Source organism: Lactuca saligna, chromosome 1 (genome assembly GCF_052625555.1).
Source record: "Lactuca saligna cultivar CGN05327 chromosome 1, ASM5262555v1, whole genome shotgun sequence".
Taxonomy (NCBI): Eukaryota; Viridiplantae; Streptophyta; class Magnoliopsida; order Asterales; family Asteraceae; genus Lactuca; species Lactuca saligna.
In genome coordinates this window covers 39799261-39826145 of record NC_136417.1, presented here as the reverse complement: position 1 = coordinate 39826145, position 26885 = coordinate 39799261, and the positions used below count along the sequence as shown (strand labels likewise).

Here is a 26885-nt window from a genome sequence, read left to right as displayed (position 1 = left end):
AAATACGAACTACCAACAATATATTTCATCAATCACTCTCAACCCCAAAATTAAATGTAGTCATAAATTTATAATACCAAATACAACAGTTTAATTTACACAAAGTACATCAAAATACCCAAAAGCGTGCAAAGAATAAAAACTACAAATCAAATTTTTACTCTTACAAAAATACCCAAATTTTTACTCGTACAAAAAGTATATGAATCTAAATTTTACCAAGAAGAAGTTCCTTTAGGATCTCATCACTGATCCCATCAGCATAAGGAAACATATGACCAGCACCCTTGAGCTCATGATACCTTATCCATGGAAGCTGTTGGGCAATATAACGTTGCAATGTCACAGGCACAATCTTATCATCATCACCCATCCATATATCAACGGATCCTTCATTTTCCAGAAACGGGTTCTCAATTTCCATTGGGTCGAATTCCCAGGTACCAAATCCAATATTCAAGTCACGGTGGACTGATTCATATTCTCCTTGCTGTCTTACTTGTCCCTTTTCAACACACAAAAAACAATAACATTAGATTCATATTCTCCTTCCTAAAATGGTCAAGTAATTAAATGTTTGGATGTGGGTTTACAGTGATTACTTAAATGAGTACCTACCTCAATGGGTCCCCTGCCAGCTGTAAACTTGGGAATGAGTTCCATGTCTTGCTGAGAAAGAATATCAGGGCTATGAGCGATAGCTTTGTAAGAAGGAAACAGCTTCTGAGTGTTCCACCAGAATGTCAATGATGGAAGGTGATGAGCAACACGTAGACTCCATTGATCCTGAATGAATTGCTTTGAATACGCTTCTTGAGATAGCTTCAATGGCAAACGTGGCCACCAGTAATTAACTACTGGAGCTATAAGACTTGCTCCTGCTAACCTGTGAGGAATGTATTTCAAACAAGACCAGATCGCTTGACCTCCCATTGAAAAACCGACTACATAGAACTTTGATCCGAGTTCTAACTGATCGGCAAGCTCCTCGATATCCAAAGCCGAACTCTGTAAAGTTTGGTTAGGGTTTGGATCGCTCTCTCCATAACCAGGTCGATCGAATGAGACAATATGTATCCCCAATTCTTCAATTAGGGCCTGTTAAAATCAAGTAATCAAGAAACGGAATAACGAAACTAATGAATGAGGAACAAAACACGATACCTACCGGGGAGGCTGATGTAGCGATAACAGCATAATACTTGATAGAATCGAATCCATGAACATAAATAATCTTGTATTTGGCGACTTCTTTTGGTACACCGTATTCTTTGTAGGACAAATGTCTTCCATCACGAAGCTTGATTCTAGGTGTTGTAATGGGAAGTCCGTCTGGAGATCCGAGTTTCTTGGGTTGGGGTGGACAAGCTGATTGATAAGCCCATGCCAGAAACCCGATAATGAAGACTAATAGTATGAAAAACCCTGAAAAGATTAAGAAATGTAACCGTAGAGGGTGTTTGGATTAGTTCTTATGATCCATGATTGACGATTTGACATTATGATTATTTGATTAATTGATGAACACATCTACTATGATTAAATTGCACTTCAGAGATCAAATCAGAATTAATGCTCGATAGACCCATCTCTTGATTTCAAGTAGAATCAATATTACAGTTCCGATCGGGAAGTTCATGATTTTACGGTTTTCTAAACCTCTACCTACATGTGTGATATGTTTTAGGATCTTAATTGAAGGAAATCGAAGTTGACAACACTCATTCATTGGCACACAAACACTTCGATTCGGTAAAATCGCCGACGAATCTATAACGAATGTATCAAATAGTGAAGTTTGTAAATTTGAAAAAAAAATGGTGACAAGTATGAGAATAGAGCACCTGACGGGAAAGAAGAGGAAGATTCGGATTTGGATTTCCTGGTATGCGACCTTGCTGATGATGCTGAAATCTTCCTCTTGACTTCCCCTGCCATTGTTGTTATTCAATGGCGGAAGAGGAGGAAAAAGAAGAAGATGCTTTGATTAACTTGGAATTTGGAAAGAGTTGTATACAAAGTCTTTGACAAAATGTGGACGAGTTTCGTGGGACATAGTTGACTCTCGGACTTTTCTTGGGCCTATATAGCAACAAATGGATCGGTTTTAAACCGATCCCAAACAAAGACCGATACATTCCTAGTTTAAAATGAGATCGGATCCTAAAACCAATCTCAAAAATTATGGATTGATCTAAGACCAATCTCACAAAATTCATATTTGTTAATCACGTATTACCTATTTTTTTAATTAATTTTTAATGTATCATTTTAGTAAATCTTAATATATCATTTTTTGGTGTTAATGAAACATTTGTTAGTGGAAAAACCTAAAATTGAAAACGGATCGAAAACCCCCAAAATTGAACCGAAATAGATCCAAAAAATATATTATCCTGAAAACATCTAGGACCTATCAGAAAAACCTAAACTAAACTGTAAGATCACTAATAAAGCTAAGAGGAGTGATAATACTTCTAGCACCTTATCATGTAGGATTTTTTTATTGCTACATAGGTTTTTATATTGCCAAGTAAGCTTATCATGTATAGGTTAAAAAGGATAGGGAGTAGTAGTGAGAGGAATTTAATTGGTTTTGTTTTGAAAAAAAAAAATTAAAAGAAAATAATCTCAACCAATCACAGCCCATTTTTTCTTCTCTCTCTTCTCGCTACTATAGTAGCGTTTCTTATTTAACGAGTATCTTAACGACTTATAAGGGGTGGTTTAAAGATTGATAACATGTGTTTTGGCGAGGGGGTGATGAGGTCACTCCCTCAAGCCTAAAAATATAGGATCATTCTGATAAGGCTTCTGGAGTGTTAATATGTAGGTTTATTCTTATCTAGTATTTTTTAGAATAAAAAAAACCATCAAACTTATCGGTTATTTTGTTAAGAAAACTGTAAAAAAATGATCGTTGTGATTTGAAATTGATTGTGGCTAAACTCAAAAAAAAAAAAAAAAAAAAAAAAAAAACTCTTAACTTGCAAAAATAGTCATTTTGGTTTGGCTGTAGAAGACGAACATTAATATCCATTTGTTTTAAGAAGAATAAATAAAAATTACTATTTTGTTTTTATTTTTAATTTTATTGAATTATTAATTGTTAATTAACATTGTTTCTGTTTTAATACCTCCTATATTTCCTCTCATGTCCTCCTACTCATTGTTTTAATCTTGCTACAAGCTTGGTCCTTATATACAAGTAGATTTGGAATTATGTTTTCTTTGGGGATGATTTGTCTTACGGTATTGGAATTCAATGTGAGTTTAATTATAGGTTGGCTTTTTGAACATTTGACATGATTATTGTTCTCTAATCATATTTTGAAGATGGTTTTGGATTAAGTTGGTATTGGTGTTCTTTACTGATGATATGAGTGATGGAATCCTATGGTTTATGTGAATTTAGTCATCTAGGTTATTTTGCTTTAACTTTTTGGTCCTTATCATTCATTTTGTAACTTTACAACTTGTGGGGAACCTTCTATCGGTTTATCTTAGGTTGAGAATTGAGGTTTGTTGGTATGTTTGTAGCCATTGCAGATGATGTTCAATGGGTATTTGGTCGATGGGAAAAATAAGGTCGTCGTAGGAAAGTGGTGGTAGCAGGAAATCATACATACTTATAAAGCTAGCTTTTTTTTCTTAAATTCCATGTATTTGAAACCCCCATTATTTTTTCCTTTCACCACATTCATTTGAAACTCCTATAATTTTTCAATTTCTTTATAATAATAATTATAATTTGGTAATTAGAAGAAATAAATATCAAATCTAAAGTGTAATCATATATAAACTAAATTTCAATATTAAAATAATATCTTTACTTCTACTTATAAAATTATGTTTTTTTAACTTTTAGCATATTATACTTAATTTATTAGTTTTAATATATTATTGGATATAAATCATTATCATTTTAAATGTATAATTTTTGAACAATTTGTATAAAATACTTAAATTATTAATTAAAATATAACATTATAGGTTCAACTTAAATATACATTTTATTTAACTTAAACAACCCAAAATTTATTTTATAAATAGTTAAAAGTGATAAATTGTAGTGTCTTTCTAATAATGATTGTAAGTTGGTTAATAAGGTTAAATAAATATCAAACCAAAAGTGTAATCATAAATAGACTAAATTTCAATTTTAAAATAATATCTTTACTTCTATTTATAAAGTTATGTCTTTAAATTTTAACATATTATACTTAATTTATTAGATTTAAAATGTTGTTGCATTTAATCATTATTAGTTTAAAGCTACAACTTTTGAACAATTTGGACAAAATACTTAAATTGTTAATTTAAATATAACATTACAGTAAACTTAAATATAAATTTCAGTTCTACTAAAAAAAACAAATAATATTTTATAAATAGTTAAAAGTGATAAATTATAGTGATAAATGCAAAAACTAAATTGTATCAGTTTAACTAAAATATTTCATAAATATATTTTTATAATCATTAAAAAATTTCAAATAAGTAGCTTAAAATAACTTATAATAACAATAGTTAAAAATAACTCTATATAAATGATTATATTATTACCTTTAAAATCAAAAAATAATGTTTGATGTTTTAAATAATTATAATGATAAAAATTAAAACATTAAGCAAATAAATTTTTAAAAAATAGTTAACAATAACAATAACTATAAATAATATTAAACCATATATAATATTTAATTTTATTGATGTGTAACTCGCGAGTAGAAGTCATTCAAATGATTGAGATTATGACGTTATAATAGATGTATATATTATCATATAATTCAAAATAATCAATATATTATATCAAATTAATATACAAATTATTATATCAAAATTAACAACAACGTTAGTGTTATATTTAAAAAATATAAATTTGTAAAGACTTCAACTATGTAGGTGTTTCTGTGCATTACAATATCAACTCAAATATAAATTTCAATTCCATTTAAAAAACTAAAGAAGATTTTGTAAATAGTTAAAAGTGATAAATTGTAGTGATAAAAAATAAAAACTAAATTGTAATCTCAATGTAACTGAAATATTTCTTAAATGTGTTTTTATAATCGTTAAATGTTTCCAAATAAGTAGCTTAAAATTAACTTACAATAACAATAGTTAAAAACAACTCTATATAACTGATTATATTGTTACCTTTAAAATAAAAAACAATGTTTGATATTTTAAATAATTATAATGATAGAAATTAAAACATTAAGCAAATAAATTTTAAAAAATTAATTAACAATATAAACAACTATAAATATCATCAAATCATATATTATATTTAATTTTATTCATGTGTAACTTGCGGGTAGAAGTCATTTAAACGATTGAGATTATGAAGTTACAATAAATATATATATATATATATATATATATATATATATATATATATATATATTATCATATAATTCAAATATAATCAATATATTATATCAATTTAGTATATACAAATTATTGTATCAAATTTAACAACAACATTATTGTTATATTTAAAAAACATATATTTGTAAAGACATCAATTATATAGGTGTTTCTGCGCAACACGCAGACATTCGCCTAGTAAAAGAGAATAAGGAGCGGTGACTAGACGAAAGGAGATAGATGGTATTGGTGAGTTGATGGGTTAATGAATTAAGGAACGGTGTCCACTTGTAATTTAGTTATAATAATAAACATATTAAAAAATAATTAAAAATCTAAAAGGATGATAAATTTATTAAAATCGGTGATGAAATCCACAATCAAACACTATAGTTGAAAGATTTTTAGACCTTAACTTGCTTTAGTGATAGCTCTCGAGCCACTTAGTAGGAATTATGTGCAGATTTAAAGAGTTAAAAATAACCATGTGTGTGCATGTGTATACATATATGTGTAGGGTGTGCATGAACATGTAGGCATAGGCATGAACATGTATGTTTATATGGGTGTGGCTATGACTGTGGGGGTGAGGGTAAGAGTAAGGTGGGTGTGTGTATATATATGGGTGTATGTATGTGGTTATGGGTATAGGTAGGGGTCTAAATGTTGGTGTTAGTATGGGTATATGATTTGTATGGGTGGAATGTAGGTATGGAGGTGGTTGCATGGGGTGAGGATAGGTGTTTGACATTGGGCTTATGGACATGACGTAAGTGTGGAAATGCATGTATGTATATTTATATGAGTATAAGGGATGGAGTGTATGTATGTAATGGTGTTGGGGTAAGATGGACATGATGAATATGTAGTTGTATGTATGGGGTGTTTGTAGGGTATGTGTGGAGTTAGATGCATGAAAGAGTTTGATAAATAATTGTTAAAATAAAAAATGACGGGAGGAAATTTTTATATTTTTAATAAATTATAAGTTGAATAGAAAATTTTTGTTATTAGTAAAAAAAATACCAATTCATTCAAATTCATATGTTAATAGAATTTAAAATTTTCCAATTTATTTGATTTTTTACTAAACACAATTGTTTTTATCGTGAATTTACATTTCAACCCCTCTAATTATTTTGAAATTCAATTCGTGAACCAAACACATTCTTACTTTCTTGCTATTGGACTCCGCTTCCAGTAGTCGATTTCAGAACTCCTTTCTTCATTCCACAACATCAGACTCACAAGGGTATGTGTCTTTCTTTCAATACTTTTTACACCCTAAATCCTAATATGATAATGATAATTATGATTTCAATTTTCACTTCCCCATCGACGCTGATTCACGATTTCAATTTTCATCCACGCCACCATCACTGTCAGTGGACTACGATTGCAACGACGATGGTTGTTTATGTGAATTGCATCCTGATTTTGAATCTGAAACTCATATTTTGAAACTGAAGTATAGCTCTTATATGTTAATTGCTAAAACTCAGATTTTGGTTAAATTATGCCAGAAGTTCACAAGTGTAGATGTTGGTCTTCCTAGTAATTGTAACCTAACTACATTTAAAGGGACTAGATAGTTAACCATCAACTGATAAATTTCCAATAGTTCCACATGTTGTTTTGAATTTGATTTGCATACATACATGTTTTAGTTACATAAAAAGGGTGGGAAGGGAGGATGAATTTTGCAACCTCATTGTGTAAGAGATTAACTGTTAGCAACTTGGTTACTAGAATCCCTGTTTACACCTCTGCAAGTGGTATAACTCTTACATAAAATCCTTTCTATTTTGCATTTATCTTGTGGTAACATAACATTTATTTGAAACTGAATCGTACATAGATGTATCTGGAGATATATTAAGCATGATATTCAGACGTTAGGCCACCAAAGAAACAACATACTCCACAAAAAATGGACGCGACTCAAAACCCAATATGCTTGGTGTCAAGAAGTTCAGTGGTGAGGTTAGTATCTAAATTTGTATTGTATTAAATTTTATTTCTTTTTTCTATTTTGTTAATATTTGGGAAATTTATACAGAGAGTGATACCTGGGAATATCATTGTAAGACAAAGAGGCACTCGATTCCACCTAGGTGATTATGTTGGAGTGGGAAAAGATCATATGCATTATGCTTTGAAAGAAGGGTGTGTCAAATTTGAACGTCATACGCTGAGTGGACGTAAGTAGGTGAATGTTGAACCTAAAGAATGCAATGTACTACACCCACTTTACTTGAAAGTTGCACCAAAACCAAATTCAAATACCACAACTTGTGTCTCTCTTTAAATCATGTTAAGTTAGTTTTTCTTTTGTTTTTGGAATTTTTGTTGAATAATTTATTGTGAAGTTGTCAATTACTTGCAACTTGGCAAGTGTACAGACTACATGATATCTTGGAAAATACACCATAAAATGTAATGCTAAGCTAAATTTGTTTATCAAAGAAAAATAAAGAGTAATTTTATTTTAGTTTTTAATTTTATTAATTACAAATAAATAAAATTGTTCAGACCATAAATAAGCTTTGTGCAAAAAGTTTAATATAGTGGAGATAAATTTATTGATGTGTTAAGTTGCTATAATGTGACATGAAAAAATTTGGTGAAAAATTTGTGATTACTTAATTAGGATTAATAGAATGTGACACAATATTAAAAAAACTAGTTTATAACCCGTGTGAACCACTTTATAAAATTAATTAAACTTTTATATTAAAACTCAAAATTATTAATCAGTTATTTTAAATAAATTATTAATTAAAAGATATATTTTTATTTATATAAAATTATAATAATTGAAAATAAATCTATAAAATTATATTACCTTATAATAGTACTAATTTATTATATTCTAATGTTATTTAATTTAATGTAAATAAAATAAGAAATTTAAATTTTGAAATTTGAAATGGAAAATCAATAGGTTGACAATGACATGACATTAATTATGAGGTTTAATAGGATGACACATGAAAAAAAAAAATTTACTTTTTTATTTGTATAGAAAGATTACATGTTTTCTCATACTTGCTTATTGTCATTAATCATAATTTATGCAAATATCCAACATTAAACACATGAATGGAAATTTTGTCTAATACACATTTTTACAAGAAAAGCCAATTCGTTATTGTATTCCCTAGAAAATTTTGTATAAAACACAATTATCATTAGCGCCATAAAAAAACTCAATTTGTTATATCTTAATTTAAAAAAAAAAACCATTATGTTATTTTATTTTTTGGGTTTGTTAAAACTAAATAATTTTATGTTTATGTTGAAATTTATATTTTATGATGGGTAATACTGATTGGTAAACCTACATGAAACTTTTATAATCTTTTGGGTTTAAACACGTTGAACTTGGGATGAACTACTCTAGAAATAAAAAGAATGGATAGAACCTACAGTCAAGACTTTCCTTTTTTAAACACAATGTGACCCAAAATGAGACATTGACTTACCATGAAATGACATTTCTCAAAATTCAAAACCAAGTTTGTTTCAATGCATCTTTTTAAAATTTTTGTGAGATTAGTCAAACATTCTTGAAAAGAGTTGCCATGTACCGTGACTTGGGATGTAACTTGGGATGAACTCCCGTAGTTGCCCAAACCTCCCGTAGTTGCCATATAACTTGGGATGAACTCCCTTTTGAGATCATGTGTGATGCAAGCAACTATGCGATTGGCGCCGTTTTGGGTCAAAAGAATGGGAGGGCCTCCCATGTGATCTATTATGCATCAAGGACACTAGACAATTGATAGCTTCATTTTAATTACTTCTTTTTATAGTTTATTTTAGCATATTTCATTCATAATTTAGATAATTTCCATGCATATTTTCCTTTTTGTTATTTTATGACTATTTCGGGTACTCTCGAATCTTGTGAGCATAATTGCAGGTTTTCGGGTCTAGCGGAGCGGGAGTGTTCGGGACGTATAGGAGGCGATGAGATTTGGTAGACAAAAATGACGTTGGGCTTGATGGGTAGTGGCGATGATGCATGGAGTGATCTTGATGATTATTTGAAGACTTGGAGAGAAATAAACTTTAAATTTGCAAGATGCGGGGGAATATTCAAGCGTACGTAAATTATTAATCGGGCGAATTCACGAGCTTTGGAGAAGTCAAATTGGGCTTAAAATGAAGAAAAACTTGAAGAAAATGGGCTAGGAGGTGATTGGATTCGATCTGGGCCAAGTGGGCTAAGCTATGGAGGCCCAAAACCTCAAAGATGCTACATCCAGGGACCACCCGCGCAACCCACCCGCGCAAGAGCACGCGGGTCGCGCAACCTCCTGCAGGGGCAGTTTCGGAAATTCTTCTTTTGAGCTATTTGAGGAAGGTTGGTGCCCATCTTTTGCATACTCTTGGACATCCGATTTTTGAATATTATCTCTGGAGTTTTGGAGACTTTTGAAGGCCAAGAACCCTTGAAGAACATCATATTTTTACCTCTTGATTCTTGCTTAATGTTTGGTACAAATTTCTCTAACTTTGTTTCTTTGGGTTTAGCCATGCTTGGCTAAGCTAATCTTGGTTGACTTTTGGTTAATCCTTTGAACTTTTGTTGAATGTTGAAGAATCCATGAACATGTTCTTGAATCTTTATGGGAATGTTTTGTGTTTTAACATCTTATCATTACTTGTATGTTTTAGTTCATGAGTTTAAATGTGTTTGTGGTGATTAGTTGACTAATTTCTTGATTAAGTAAAGGATCCTCAAATTAGCAAGCAACAAATGATTTTTGTGTTGTTTTTGCTTCACACAATCGTAAAAACATTTCCTCCAACATGGTGGTGAAAGCATTTGACCCCTCTTGGATTTGGTGACTTTTTGGTTCTTAATGCTAGTTGACTTTCACTAATTACATGCTATTTGGAATTAATGACTTTGACTAAGGAAATTGTTATGAGCTTCTCTAGCCATTTCAACAATTAAGAAAAGTCTAGGTAATCTCAAGCTCCTTGGATTACTATAGCCAAATTGAGGATTAAAAACAAGTATTGCACCATTGAATTCTAATGATATGTTCATCAAAAGTCAAAGTGAGAAAACTTTAAGTCAACCATCTTTCCCTTATTGATTTTACATCAAATTCTTATTTTTGTTGCAATTGTCTATTTAAATCATAGTTAATTCTAGTTTGTTTCAAGTATTTCAAAACATCAAAACCCCCATTTTTAATTTATTGTCATATTCCAAGTATTTTACAAAGAGATTTTTCATAGAGTTATCAAATTGAACCAGTCTCCGTGGATTCGATCCCTTTACCACTATACACTATTTTAGTGTGTAATATTTAGGGTTATTATTTGTGTTGGCCTCGACAACCACCAACAATGCCCAAAGCAACTACTCTACCACGGAGAAGGAGCTATTGGCCATAGTGTTCGCCTTGGAGAAATTTAGACAATACCTACTTGGTACCAAGGTCATAGTGTACTCGGATCACGCAGCTCTTAAGTACTTGATGACGAAGAAAGATGCAAAGCCGAGACTCATCCGGTGGATCCTACTGTTACAAGAATTTGACTTGGAAATCCGGGACAAGAGTGGATGCGAGAACCTCGTTGCCGATCAGCTAAGTCGGATCACTTCAAATGAAACTCCTCTCCCATTGCGGGACGAGTTTCTGGATGAGCGTCTCTTTTCCCTTACCCAATCTATTCCTTGGTATGCCGATATCGTTAACTTTTTGGTCACAAAAAGGTATCCCGACACATTCACGCGTGCTCAAAAAGACAAGTTAAAAAGTGATGCAAAATATTATGTGTGGGATGAACCTTATTTGTGGAAACATTGTCCCGATCAAATCATTAGGCGATGTATGCCCCAACAAGAGCACCAATCCATTTTGCAATTCTGTCATGAATTTGCTTGTGGGGGACACTTCGGACCTAGCCGGACTTTGAGAAAAGTCCTTGAATGTGGATTATTTTGGCCAACCATGTCACGCGATTGTTATATGTTTTGCAAAAGTTGTGAGCGGTGCCAAAGGACGGGAAACATTTCGCAAAAGAGCCAAATGCCCCAAAATCCAATCCTTGTTTGTGAAATTTTCGACGTATGGGGGATTGATTTTATGAGCCCATTTCTCGTATCATTTGGCAACGTTTATATTTTACTCGCGGTTGACTATGTTTCTAAATGGGTTGAAGCTAAAGCCACAAGATCGGACGATGCCAAAACGGTTATCGAGTTTTTAAAGTCTAATATTTTAGCGAGATTTGGTGTGCCTAGGGCTTTGATTAGTGATAGAGGGACGCACTTTTGCAACAAAATGATGGAGGCTCTATTGAAGAAGTATCACGTGACTCATCGTGTCTCCACTGCCTATCACCCTCAAACGAATGGTCAAGCGGAGGTCTCGAATCGTGAAGTGAAGTCTATTCTAGAGAAAACGGTGAATCCGACAAAGAAGGATTGGAGTTTGAGACTTGACGATGCCTTATGGGCATATCGGACCGCTTATAAGACCCCGATTAGAATGTCGCCCTTCAGATTAGTTTTCGGAAAATCTTGTCATCTTCCCGTCGAGTTAGAGCACCGAGCATTTTGGGCGGTCAAGAAATGCAACTTCGACATTGACGAGGCTGGAAGGCATAGGAAACTTCAACTCCAAGAGCTAGAAGAATTGAGAAACGAATCCTATGAAAACGCAAGGATTTATAAGGAGAAAACGAAGCTCTTCCACGACAAGTCCATCATCCGGAAGAATTTTGAACCGGGACATAGGGTCTTACTTTACCATTCACGGTTGAAGTTATTCCCGGGCAAATTAAGATCAAGGTGGATTGGCCCATTTGTTGTAATAAAGACTTTTGACCATGGAGCGGTGGAAATCCAAAGTGAAAAAACGGGGCATATTTTCAAAGTTAACGGGCACCGATTAAAGCCATTCTATGAAAGTTTTAATGCAAGTGTTATTGAAGTCATCCACTTGGATGTCCCGGAGTGTTGAACCAAGCTAGAAGGACGTCTCGCCTAAGACGTTAAAGAGAGACATTTTTGGAAAAGCTTTATGCTTTCGTGTTTCTACGTTCGAATAAAGAAGTTTTGAAAATGTTTTGATGCGTCTTTTGAAGTCATTTTTGAAGAAATCAAGAGTTTCTAGGTGTTTGGGGCATTTGGGATCAAGAACTAGTGAAGAAACGGAAGAAAACAGAGAAAAATCGATTTCCGGGAGCAGGGGTCTGCGCGACCCGCGCACGGGTGCGCGGCTGGTGTGCGCGGCCGGTCTTCAACTTGCAACAAAAATCAGGCACCTAACTGCATGATCTGCGCGACCAGCGCGCCCCCTCTGCGCGACCCGCGTGCTGCTTTGACGACCAACCCATATTTTGTTGACCAACTTTGACTTTCGTTGACCAGGTGGTTTAATGAGTTGACCAACATTGACCGGGTGTTGACCACACTTGAATATGGATTAAAAACCTCCAGAAACTCTTCTTCTTCATTTCATTCCCTCAAAAACCCCCTCATTCTCTCTCAAACTCTCAAGAACACATAAACCCACTTTTCACAAAAATTTGATTTTCCGGAGTTCCACCGGTCGGAATACGACGAGACCACCACCATTCTTCACCATTTTCCGTGCTCTACAAACCCCACCTGAAGTTTACTCCGATCCATCACCGGGTCTAGGGGCGCCACCATCACCCAACTCGCCGCTTTCCGGCCATTTTCCAGCCAACTCCTACCACCTCTCGCAATTCCGACACCACCAAAGTGTTTCTTTTTCAGGGATCTTTACATCTAACCAAACAAAACCTCAAAATCTCACCAAAAACTTTCCCATAATTTTTAAGCCACCACGAGCCGCCACCGGATTTTTCACACAAATCAAGTTGAAAATATCCCTTCAATGAACAAGTCTTGCATTTAGGCACCCACGAATAACCAAAGCTTGGGGTGCACGGTAGCGGATTTCGGGTTCAAGTTCGATTTTGGGATAATACGGGTATTCTCTTTCCTTGGTTTTTATTACATTGCATTGTTTCAATTCGATAATTGCATCCAATTATGCTTTGGAAATTGCCTAAGATCGTTAGTTGTTGCCCGATTTATTTGGAAACATTGATTTGAGAAAGGTTGAGATTGGTTAATTTTCTTGGAAATTTGTTCAAAAATTGTTTAAACTTTGGTTGGGATTTTCTCATTTTGTCTCGTATTGCTGCCGAATTTTTGTTGGGATTATCAAATTAACCGAGTGGTGTTGTTGAAACCATTTTACATTGTCAAAAGTTGGGTGTCATTATTTCTTGGAATTTTTTGTGTTCGGTCTAAAGATAGTTGCATTAATTTGAGAGTGGTGAGGTGAGGGATTACGTTGGTGAAGTTGTTTTTGATATTGTAGGTTTCGAAAATGGGCAAAACCACGGCTCTGACACGCACCCATGGATCATCGATCGATCCTAACCCGCAAAAGGATGTCGTCGGTCCATCACGCAAAGCAGCCGGTAAACGAAAAAAAAGAGGAGAAGAGGGAAGCGATCCTTCCCTTACAAATGCTGAGATCAAAACCTATCGCTCCAATCTTCGGGGTCGCGCAATCCGGCCGACAAAATTCTACCATAAAAAGTCTATGAAAAAGCTTGGGGTGCATGATGGTGTATACAATTTGTTCCTAAAACTCGGTTGGCGTGGTTTTCTTCGACTTTGTGACAGAACTTACGAGGAACCCACAATGGAATTTCTTAGCACATATGCACGAGATGATGACACGAAAGTCCTCACATTCCAGTTGAAAGGGGAGCATCATAGGCTCACATACGAAGAGCTTGATTCTATCATGGGTATAGACGATCCATTCCGCATCAGCCCCTAAAATCAAGAGTACCAAGATTTTCTGCGTTACCCTGATGCAAACTTTTGGATGCAAATTTCCGGTCTCGCAACCTTCAACCCAAGCCAACAGCGAGCCAAGCACATCATTCACCCCTCCTGGCGAATTGCTCACCGAGTCCTTACGACGAGTATTTTTGGGCGTCTCGAGCCCGGTCAAATCAACAGATGTGAGCTATTTTTCCTCCGAAGCATGAGGCGTGCATTCCCCCTCAGTTTTTCAGGCTTCTTTTTAGACAAATGTGACTCCATACGCCAACGTTCCTCAGGGGAAATTTTCATCGGGGGACTTATCACGATCATAGGTCGAGCCGTCGGCCTAGACTTCCCGGATCCCGAGTACATACCTGTCGACACCCCACCGAACTTCCTGCTAGATTGTGACACTCTCATCCGGATGGAGATGTTGCTCGATCGGGGAACCCGCACGTACAGTTGGTTAGACTCTGACAAAGCCCCGGTTTACATCCTGCCAAGTTGGATCGGTTCTTCATTCGATACAGGCGACCCCGACACTTGGCTTCCTCCAGATCAGTTGACCCAAGCAGGTGTATTCCCAGAATTCGGTGATGATGAGGGTGACGACGCAGAGCAACAAGAGGAAGAAGATGACGAAGAGAACGACGAGATGCCCGAAGCTGAGGACCATTTTGACCAGCCCTCGATGCAGCAGCCGATGTTTCCGCATGATCAATTCCAGGCCCCTCCACACCGTTTTGACCAGCCGCATCAGTAGGAGGGACACGAAGTCCCACCATATTTCCCCCCCACGTTCTTTGACCAATTTGCCACAATGTTCTCCACGGTGCAGCGCATCGACGCCCAAACGCAAGAGAATTCGAGAGCCATCCTAGATGTGGTAAGCCGTGTTGATCGATTGGAGCAGTCCTCCCCTCACACTTCCCGCCAGGTCCAGGATATGTGGGACTACCACTATCGCCACAGGCATTTCCCGCCGCCCGACCCTCCAATTTAGGTCCTTTCCGCACTTTCCTTAAGCATTGAGGACAATGCTTGTTCTTAAGCTTGGGGTGGGGCATTTCCCTTATTTTTTTTACTCTTTTTCATGCATTTTTAGTTAGGTTGCATAACATATTAGTTTAAGTTAATTTGCATTCATTTTTTTTTTTAAATTTCAAAAAAGATTTTATTTTCTTCTTTTCCACTTTTTATTTTTGCATAACATTTAGCTTAAGACATTAGCATTCATGCATTTTTGTTGTCTGTTTATTCTCACCTCTCTTGGATGCCATGGAACAGGTTCACAGTTATTGTATTATTATTGGTCCAGGATCTTGTTGCTATCTCATCCATCGAATCGGGACCACTAGCTGCAGTTTGGGATTTCATACTTGGGATCAGATGCTGGTAGCTTAAAGGGGTAAGTGATCATGGCCAGGTAGTTTCATGAAGAATTATGCATACAATACTAACAACTGTAGGATATACTATAGCAATGGGTGTTCTTAGCCTTGCGGTCACTACCGCGGAGAGGATCACACTTGATCATGTTTGAACTGTTAGGATGAAGCATTGGTGCTTGTCCCCGAGTAGAATCCATATCCGGTCTCTTTACATCACCATATCTTTTTGCGATTTTCTTAGAATTTAGAGAGTCTTTTAGTCCACATTTGGACATTTTCATTATCTTTGAAAAACCACAAGTTTGAAAAGGAGCTTACATTACATCTTTATGCTCCACACATGGTCATTTTCACACTTAGGCCATTCGGATTATATCATTACCCTTTCGGTTCCACCTACACACCTTTGGGAACCAAATTTTGAGTCAAAGGGTTTTCTCACCAAAAAAAAAACAAAAAAACAAAAACAAAATGAAGCATGCAAATTTTTGGCGCCGTTGTCGTGGATTGGTTTTGATTTAATCAGTTGGTTTCTCTATGCCTACATCTCATTGTGCAGGTACTCTAATTTAAAACCCGGAAATTAAAAAAAAAAGTATGATTTGGAAATGAACACTCCTTGTACTGAAGACCAACTTTCTGAGCTAGCTCAGTTAGTTATGATGATTGAAAGTGACCAAAGTGTGCAGTCCACACCTCTTTGCGATTTTTGTGCCAAAAATTCCAGAGAGAATCTCCAAAAATCGGATGTCCAAGAGTATGCAAAAGATGGGCACCAACCTTCCTCAAATAGCTCAAAAGAAGAATTTCGGAAACTGCCCCTACAGGAGGTTGCGCGACCCGCGTGCTCTTGCGCGGGTGGGTTGCACGGGTGGTCCCTGGATGTAGCATCTTTGAGGTTTTAGGCCTCCATAGCTTAGCCCACTTGGCCCAGATCGAATCCAATCACCTCCTAGCCCATTTTCTTCAAGTTTTTCTTCATTTTAAGCCCAATTTGACCTCTCTAAGTCCTCCGAAGCTCGTGAACTCGCCCGATTAATAATTTACGTACGCTTGAATATTCCCCCGCATCTTGCAAATTTAAATTTTATTTGTCTCCAAGTCTTCAAATAATCATCAAGATCACTCTATGCATCATCTCCACTACCCATCAAGCCCAACGTTATTTCTGTCTACCAAATCTCATCGCCTCCTATACGTCCCGAACACTCCCGCTCCGTTAGACCCGAAAACCTGCAATTATGCTCATAAGATTCGAGAGTACCCGAAATAGTCATAAAATAACAAAAAAAAATATGCATGGAAATTATCTAAATTATGAATGAAATATGCTAAAATAAACTATAAAAAGAAGTAAATAAAATGAAGCTATCACACGTTATATAAGAAAATTCCACAAAAACACAATATATTATATGTAAAAGAGAAAAATCAAACTACTTGGGTTGTGTCAACTTGATAAGGCATGTGAAAGATATAATGAATAACCTATTGAACAATGTTCAACTCCTGACACTATTCAGCCTTTGTGTTCATGGAGGTTCGTCTGCAATGACTCTATGACATGAGACAGAGCATCATGTTTGTAGTAGGGGATTAGTCGATGCGTTAAAGCTGGCCGAAAACCCTCGTTAGGGATGTTCCATTTCCTAAAAAAAAAGAGAAAGAGAGAAAAACCATTTCATTTCTTTCGTGTGTATTTTAGACCCTTACATTATTATCTTCCAGCTAGTTTTATTTTATTTTTAAGAAAAATATCAAAGTGACTTTAAAAATCCTACATGGCTTTAATAATGTGATCTAAAAACTCCTCCCACGCTAATTGGTCTAATACATGCTTCTTCGGTGCTTGTTTCAAGTTGATCTTATTGGATTAGTGTCTAAGCTCGTAACTATATTTGGTAAGCAATTAACCCGGTTGCGAATGGTCATTTTGGGTTGCTTTCACCAGAGCAACATGATAGGATGATTTATGAATACAGATGTTATTATGATTTATTATTATATTATATGATTAATATATTAAAAGAGAAATCATATAGTTTAATTAATATTAGACAAGAATTAATTCTGTGGCTAAAAGAGATTAATTAAATAAAGGGGACTATAAATGTCAATTGCATGATAGTTGGTTTTGGGTTGTGGATCCTTATGGATCATGGGGTAGACGAAAATAAGGTGCATGGGCTCTTTGAAATCGTCCAAGCCCTAATCTAGAAGGATCTTGGACTGCTTAAGGCCTAAGTAATCCAATTAGGGTTTCAGGCTGTAACCCTAGCAGTTCATGTATTTAAAGGACCTAGGGGCTACAGAAATCGGCTACTAGAAACCCTAAGGAGTTCCTAGAGCCGATTTTGTGCCCTCAACCTCTCTCCATATCATCCTCTTGCTTCTTGGTGTTTGTAAGCCATTAGAGGAGTGACAATTGTGACTCTAAGCTCCAAGGATAACAAGATTCAAGCTTCCAAGAAAGAGGTAATCATCTAGATCTACTTTGTCTTGTCAATTTCGAATTGTATATCATAGATCCAAGGTTTGAAAGTCTTGGATGAAAAGCATGTTCATTAGAGAAACCTAGATCCAAGCATTAGGGTTTTCATGTGCACATAGGAATGTTATTATGGCTCAAACCCATCAGATCCACCACTACATGTGTTGAAGGTCATCTCCAATCACATTTATCTAAGTGTGTAACACAATCAAATCCCTAATGAACTCCTTTTAGGTGCAACTCTTCCTTACCACCTCCTCTTCATAGTTGTGAGGTTTAGTCGTTGGCCCATTCACCTAGATTTGTATGGAATATCATATTTCCTATCACCAACATCATTCACATCTTGGATATGGTTTCCACCAGGAACCAACCAACTTCTTCATCTCCTCTTTATGTTTTTCGTCATGCCTTTTCAACATCTCTTGGAAAAGTAGTCATCACTTTCTTTTTTCCCTTCTTCAATGTTTATTCGTTTATTCTTACATTGATCAGAAGTTATTAGGAAGTTATTGAGAAGAGTCAGTTTCGAGTTTCGATTCAATTGAGTATCCTCATTGTCCCTCCAACAAGCTTTTCTACATATGGCGAATGGTTATTGAGAGTGTTCACCATTTTGAAGAAATCCACGTGTTAGCTCTTAAATATAGTAAAACATTGAAAACTAAAAGAATGTAGGATCGTACATTGTATTTTAGGCACATAATAGGGCCATACCGTCGTCTTTCTATCCGTCTTTATTCACTATGGTTTAAGACCAACAACTTGTTCTTGAGTTCAACTTAACAAAGGAAAAGAAGAGAAATTGATGGAAGTGAGAGGAAAGTAAAATCAATTGGTGTTTACAAGTTTCATTAAGAAAATAAACGAGAAAAGGGAAACGAAATGATTACTTGCCCTCCTAACTTTCTTTCCAATTTGGAAGGATTTTGAGAGAAAGAAACATTTTTTTTAAACTTTTCTCACATTTCTCCCTGACTCATGAACACAAAAATATAATTTTCTTTATTTCCTTATTTTCTCCCCTCCCCCCCCCCCCCCTCCTCTTTATTTTTTTCTCTTTACTAAAACTCGGGAACTAAACACGAGTACTATATTAAACACCTAGTTCATTTAAGCATATTCTTTGACACAGATTTGAAACACTTGTCATATGATTCGAACGTTTTGACCATTTAAAAACATTATTTCAAACCAAAGCATAATTTCTGGAAAAACAGATCTTGACGTCCTAAAAACCAAGGGTTATGTAAAAGTTTCAAAAATATATGAAGGTGCAACAACTTAAACATCATAACATAAAGGGTAAATGACTCTTGAGGGTAATTAACTTTTGCGTTTGTACTCATTTGGTCCTTTTCCTTTTTTTGTATTCACTATACCATCGAACTTGTTTTTTGTGTTCGTCATAACTCTTTTGACCGACTTTTGACTTGTGATAACCGGTCAAAGGGTTATGATGAACACAAACAACAAGTTTGATGGTATATTGAGTGCAAAAAAAAGGAAAGAGACCAAATGAGAACAAACTCAACAGTTGATTACCATCCTGAGTTATTTTCCCTTTACTCATTTACAACAAATCCCACGTCATCTCCTACTGATATTAATGACTTTATGAGATTCATTCTTGCTTCTCTTCAAAATATAACCCACGAAAGAACACTATTCATACATGTACAACTTTGTAATGCACTTGAATATTTATTAGGGGAATCTTGACTAAGAAGACGCATTTCATGACTACATTTACATTTCCAACCGAATTATTTATCGTATCATGGATTCTAGACAAGTCTATAAACAAGTGGAATCACAAGTGCTGTGATTTTTAAGTTTACTTAGCTTTAAGATCGAATTCATGGGATGAGATACAACATCAATATGTACAATATCATGCTGCTTCTGCAGACACATTACCATAATATACCTTGAGGTAAACATTTATGCTGATAAATATACCTTTCATACACAATCATATCCTTTTAAAGAGAGGTGTTGACAGCTAACCACAATAAGCATAACATAGACCATGTTTTAACAAAGTTACCCTTCTGAAACTCTCTTCATATACGTTATAGCCAAAGAAGGTTACAGTCTTTGATAATTTTGCAACTTTAATTTCATTTAACTTTTTAGGGAAAATGACTCAGAAGGGTAACCAACTGTTGAGTTTGTTCTTATTTGGTCAATTTTTTTTTTTTTTTTGTACTCAATATACCATCGAACTTGTTGTTTATATTCACCATAACCTTTTAACCGACTATCACAAGTCAAAAGCCGATCAAAAGGGTTATGGTGAACACAAATAACAAATTCAATAGTATATTGAAAACAAAACAAAAAAAAAAAGATCAAATGAGTACAAACGTAAAATTTAATTACCCTCGAGAATCATTTTCCCTAACATAAATTGAAGTAAAACCACCACAATCAACACAGCCTTATAAATATTTATGACCTCAACTAGCGTGTTCATTCTATAGTTTTAACTTGAATTATACATGTTAAAATACGTATTTTAGGCTTGGTAAACCAAACGGGTAATATCGAAATTCAACATCTTAGAGTCCAAAGAACTTACACTTTCCTTAAGCCAAGAAAGTGGATCAAATACACGTATTTTAGACAGACTAGTGGTTATTTTTGTTATAAAAATATTAATTACTTTAGGAAAGATCGTTATTTTGATGATTTTCTCTTTTATTTAAAAAAAAAGAGTTTAACATTTTTTTCACCCAAGTAAAAAAGAAGACGAATCATACCTGAGGTCTGAGGATGTGGGCTAGTCTTTTGTAGGTCAACAGTTCGACGAAGAAATTGAACCCCCAATCTGGAGAAACACATTCAGTCTTCAATTCCATCAGAAATGGAGGTAGACGGCGGCGCCGGCGATGGCGTTTCAGTATCAGTAGCAGTCGTGGCGTGTACCGCTATGACTATTTTCTACGTTGCCATTCTTTACTCTCCCACATTGATCCTCCGTCTCCCGCCTCCCACATCCTTCAAGAGCTACATGACTCGACGGTTCATTTGCGCTGGTATTTCTACCGTCGTTTCGCTTCTTGTCTGCGCTTTTATCCTTCCTGTAAGTTGAAACTTCCATTATCCCCTTTCTAGTGCAAATTTCGATAGTTGCAATGGCCATGGACAAAATTAGCGATGAGTATTAGAGCAATGGACTTTTCGAACTAGTAATTGCTTTCTGTCGTAACAATTACAATATTTAAGAAAAAAAAAAAATTCAATTACAAGTTATATTGCGATTTTGTGCTTTTTGGCTACGCATGATGCTAGGTTGTAAAAGACAAATTGGATCTCTTACAAAATCGATCATCCGTTGGTATTATTTGTTTTAGGAGATAATTTTGCACAAAACTAGGTTTTAAGTTCAAATGCTATTGACGAATAAACCATATTCAGCTTAATATTTTCCAAATTAAATAGATGATTCATGATTAAACATCGGAAGCTTCATTCGGCTCAATTATTGATGTTACAGTCCCATTTTAAGCCCTACTTCATTCTTTTAGTAGTGTATTTTTCTCCAACCAGTTTTAGGGTTTCAACAACTGTTCATAGAGAAGTGATTCCAAGAAAATTGAAGTGATTCCTTTTCAACTTACTGATGTTACCAAATTTCTCCCCAATTGTTCCAGATAAAGAGCTGGGAAACACCATACTTGTTAAGTGCTTATGGTATCCATCTACACCACACTGTAAGTAGTCCTTATGTTTGTACACAGGCGCATCAAACATGAATAAAGTCATAAACACTTGTTTTTATCAATTTATATATCTTTCATGATTGCAGATTGTAAATTGCTGAAATGGACTTTTATGTATGAAACAGTGGGAAGCTGTACTCCTTCCTCTTTTCCTCACTTCTCTCATGTACACCGGATCATTTCTCCTCAAGTTCTTCTCACTCTGGACCTTGTTGACCGAGCAAAGTGGTCAACAAATAGATCTATCACTTCATGGCATAAAGACTGCTCTTCAAAACTTCATCAACTGGATACATTCACATTTATGCAATATTTCATCATGGAGACTCTATATTGTGGTCAGTTTCTTATGTCTCTTGTTTTCAAAATTGTATCTAAATACTGAGTTTATAAACTGAGAATTTATCAAATTTACAGGCTCCACTTACAGAAGAGCTGGTTTTTAGAGCTTGTATGATACCTTTGCTTCTATGTGGAGGATTTAAACCTTATACAGTAATACTTCTCTCTCCAGTTTTCTTTAGCCTAGGTGAGTCCAAGAGTTTTTTATTTTCACCATATTTTATTCCCACATATTCATGTCAAACAGCTTTTCTTACACCATATATTTTTCAGCTCACTTAAATCATTTACTGGAGTTCTACATGCATCAAGCTTCTAGTTTTCTGAAAGCTTGCATGGTTGTAGGTATTTGTTTCTTTTTCACATGCCCTTTAACATTTATTATTATATAGAAGGATTTTATTATATTCACCAAATATCTCCTTCCTATTTTTTAAGGTTTTCAGCTTGGTTACACTGTGATCTTTGGGTCATATGCATCATTTCTTTTTGTCCGAACTGGTGAGTGATGATTAAATATTAATCATGTTATATGTTTTATTAATTGTTAGTGATTTATCTAAAAAATATTAATTTGTTGTTAATCACAGGACATATAGCAGCACCACTTGTGTCACACATGTTTTGCAATTTCATGGGGCTTCCTGCATTCTTTTCTCCAAGGACAAGTAACAAAACATATTCTTATCATTTCAAATATCTTTTTTTATATATCATTATGGATTAATTAATCATAATTATTTAATTCTGAAAATTTCAGGAATGGTGAGTGTGGGATTTGTAGCAGGGGTAGTTGGATTTGTATATCTTTTGTTTCCACTCACTTCCCCTGAGTTGTACAATCATAAAATTGACAATTGTAAATGCTGGCATAGATACTGTGATTGGATGAGCTTAAGAGAGTATGCAGTTGCTTATTAATACCAAAAATGTAAACTCAACAACTGTGAAAATTCGCTTATTTTATTTTATTATATCTGATCTTACAATTGTTTTAAGGAGAGCATTTATATCCTATAATACAAGTTCCTCTATTCCATTTAATTGATTCTTGATTCAATTACTCATAGAATGTACGCATATACATCACTTAGCAAGGAGCATTATAACTATCATCAAGTTCTATCTTTTCAACATTTTGGTACTTGTACTTCCATGAACATACCAAGTAATATCCAAAGTTGGTCAACCCAATACCAGTCAACACCCAATACAAATTATCCATCCTCCCATCATTAATCCCATCAGGCAACCATCCTGTCGTCTTCCTCACAAGATCAACCACTACAGTCCCCAAATAAAAGGCTACTCCAATATACATGGCCACCATTGCAGTAGCTGTGCTCTTCATCGACTTTGGAAACTCCTGGTAATAAAACGACACATGACCCGGTAAATGAAACGCTTCACCAACACCAATAACCACAAGCTGTGGAACCATCCAAAACACAGACATTGGCACGACTGAATTCCCTTTTAGGTCATGTGATCGAGCTATAGCAAGTCGTTTTGACTCGACCAGTGCTGAAATGGCCATGCCTAACGCGTTCAGAACATGGCCCACTCCTATTCGTTGTAGGGGTGTGAGGGAGGTGTTTGTGAGTTTTTGGTATGTGGGAAGAAGGAAACGGTCGATGAGGGTGATAAAGATGGAAGATGAAAGCATAATGAAGACAATCATGGTTCCTGCTGAGATTTGGAAGGTGGTGGGTGTGGGTGTGGGTCCGAGGTGACGATCCATGGCTAAAGCTTGGAGGACTATTAGGCTCATTTGGATGGCTAAAGGGGTAGACATAATGACACCGGTTGACCAAAGTCGGGAGATTCTGATTAGGGTTTTGAGGTCTTCGACTTGTTGTATTGTGCAGAGGTTCCATGGTTTTTTGATGTAGTTTTTGTCTGAAGTGGTGTTCCCTTGAGTTGTTATTAGAGCTGCATGGTTTAGGAACCTGTATCATTTTAATCATTAGTTATAGTGGCTTCAGCTATATATATATATATATATATATATATATATATATATATATATATATATATATATATATATATATATATATATATATATATATATATATATATATATATATATATATATATATATATATATATATATATATATATATATATATATATATCATTTCCCCTCCTTTTCTTTTCTTTTCTTATTTCCCTTCCTTTTTTTCTTTTTACTAAAAAAACTCAAAACACAACGTTAATGTATTTTCCACGAGGTTTAAAAAAAAGATCAAAATTGAGTAAGATGAGTACATATTGAAAAACAATGTTAAAGATGTATCATGTTGAGTGGGGATGAAAGTAGGTCAAAACCCGGTCTAGATACATTCGAATCCGGGAACGGTTAACCTGTTTTTGTAGGGCTGGAAAACAGACCGGTATATAGCAACTGTTCCGGGTAAAGTGGGTTTAGAACCAGAAAAGCTAAAAACATCAAAGTGGGTCAGATGTAACCAGGTAAAGTGGGTCTAGAACCAGAGACCCGTAAAAACCAGAATTTTTTGGTAATTACTTAGTGGGTTGAAATTTGAAAATATTCAGTTCTGATATGTCGACTTTGGATGACTGTAAGTCGGTTAATAGTAAACCAAAAATAACAAAATTAAAATCTAAAATCATGTACCAACGCTAAACTATATATTGGAAAAATCCTTATGACAATCTGATTCCAAACGAATTAAAGATGCATGTTTTAAAATTTCACATAATACAAAAAGAAGCTGAAAATAGAAAATTTTCAGCTTTGATATCCCGACTTGGAAGTTTGGGGGATTGTAATTTATGGAATATGAAACAAAAGATAAAAAAATTATAGTTTAACATCATTCGAACACTCTAAAATGCACTTTGAAAAAAATCGCACGCTAATCTGATTTCAAACGAATTAGATATGCATGTTTTAAAACTTTCCCAGAATACAAAAATCTAAAAAACAAAAAATTTACAGCTTTGATATCCCGACTTTAGGGGACTGTAAGTTTATGAATATGAAACAAAAAATGACAAAATTATAGTCACATTCATGTACAAACTATAAACTACACTCTAAAAAAAACCACATACCAATCTTTTTCCAAACGAATGAGATATGTATGTTTTACACTTTTCACATAAACATATTTCAGTTCTTAAACCCGGTTTACCCGGATCCGAAACCTTGATTACTTAGAACCCAGATAAAGTCATTTCTTAAAATAAAATTAATAAAAATATGTTACATAGATTGATATACGACGTACCTTATCATATGCTGTACCATTTTATAATTTACTTTAAATAAAATTAATAAGATTTGGTTTAAATTCCAACTGAGATATGGTCTAACTAAAATTGACATTAAAAAAATCAAAAGATAAAAATTAGAAAAAAAAATACACTTTGTTTCCGTTTAAATTCCAATCGAATTTGATTGTTTGGTTGTGAATTTGTTGCTTATTCTCACGCAATAATTGCGACTTACATGCGTTACATATGCACTAGTCATTCATTTATGCTTTGCTTTACTTGAATGCCAAGTATTTCTCACTCATGATCATGCTTAAAACAGAAAAATATAAAGGTGACACTAATTCATATAACATTGATATTGATATGTCCATTTAAACTGTAACGATTTGGAAATTTGAGAATCAATTTCGTCTATGCAAGAGTAATGATAAGAAATTTTTAGTTCACTCTGAAACGATTCTGCGGATATAAAGTTCGTCAAGAATTGAGTCCATATGAGAAAGATATGTTTATTCGAAAAGTATGTTGTCATTCTTAAAAGTCAGCAGAAAAGTCAAAAGGCATGGGGCACCCTTTTAAAGACGTGGCGTGACTGAATCACGAAAATTACGTGTCGATTAGATATTACATGTGGCAGAAGGGTGAACAAATGGCAACTCTGGAAATGCCACCTAGGATAGGGCGCAACGTGCCCTATTGAAGACACGACGCGTACATCGACTTCTCCGCCACTATAAATAGCTTGAAGGGAAGGGTTGATAAACTCAGTATAATATTTGAAACTCTTAACAAGGTGTTGTTATGAGCTGTATGATTAGTAGACGTTAATGAGCATTTAAAATTGAATTCATTGAATAGTTTTTTTACATGTTTGGGAAATAGAAAAAACATTTGAAATTGAATCTCATTCCCTCAAAAGCATGAATTTCATTCATGGCACCACTTTTTTGTTTATTTGTTGTGTTAATGGAAAATACATCCTGGGATTTCATTCCTATAGTTCCTCATCTTGATTAAACGAAGATATTTCCATATATACCCATTTTTTTATCTGGGTTTTTTTCCTCGAGTCGAATTTCCAAGAAGGTATCTTGCGATAGTATTGCTAAAGGTGTTGATAACCTCTCCCCTTCCGAATCTCAGTTCCATAGGTACTCATTTTCTTAGGATTTAGTTAGTTTTAGTGTAACATCCCGAGATTTTGTAGGTATTTACGAATTGTAACACTCCACATCAGGTATTACCTTGAAGCCCTTGAAGAATTTTAAATATAGCATAATAGGTCCCTTAAGCACGCTGGGCGTACTTATGGGTACGCTTAGCGTACTACGCAAGGGTGATCGCGGAGGGGCAGCACGTACGATGGGCGTACGTGACAGATGATCAAACCCTAATTTGTGGACTCGAGGCCTATTTAAACGTCCTTAAGCCTCTTGGACCTAACCCTAGACAGCCTCCATAGCCTTATTTCG

General features: G+C 34.8%; 2 protein-coding genes and 1 pseudogene across 2 annotated transcripts; 1 reads left to right on the top strand and 2 right to left on the bottom strand.

The window, feature by feature from the left end:
* Positions 1–38: 38 nt before the first annotated feature.
* On the bottom strand, positions 39–2029 carry LOC145033636 (uncharacterized). The gene is made up of 4 exons (XM_078982217.1): positions 1845–2029; positions 1169–1425; positions 619–1098; positions 39–505 (listed from the first exon to the last, which is right to left on the bottom strand). The coding sequence occupies exons 1-4, from the start codon at positions 1936–1938 to the stop codon at positions 209–211; spliced, it is 1128 nt and encodes a 375-aa protein (XP_078838343.1). The 5' UTR covers positions 1939–2029; the 3' UTR covers positions 39–208.
* An 18824-nt stretch (positions 2030–20853) lies between these two features.
* Positions 20854–23168, top strand: FACE2 (farnesylated protein-converting enzyme 2). The gene is made up of 8 exons (XM_078982197.1): positions 20854–21188; positions 21760–21819; positions 21954–22166; positions 22246–22357; positions 22444–22515; positions 22609–22671; positions 22761–22838; positions 22931–23168. The coding sequence occupies exons 1-8, from the start codon at positions 20970–20972 to the stop codon at positions 23089–23091; spliced, it is 978 nt and encodes a 325-aa protein (XP_078838323.1). The 5' UTR covers positions 20854–20969; the 3' UTR covers positions 23092–23168.
* Positions 23169–23260: 92 nt separating this feature from the next.
* On the bottom strand, positions 23261–23965 carry LOC145005101 (protein NRT1/ PTR FAMILY 2.6 pseudogene; annotated as a pseudogene).
* Positions 23966–26885: the final 2920 nt, after the last annotated feature.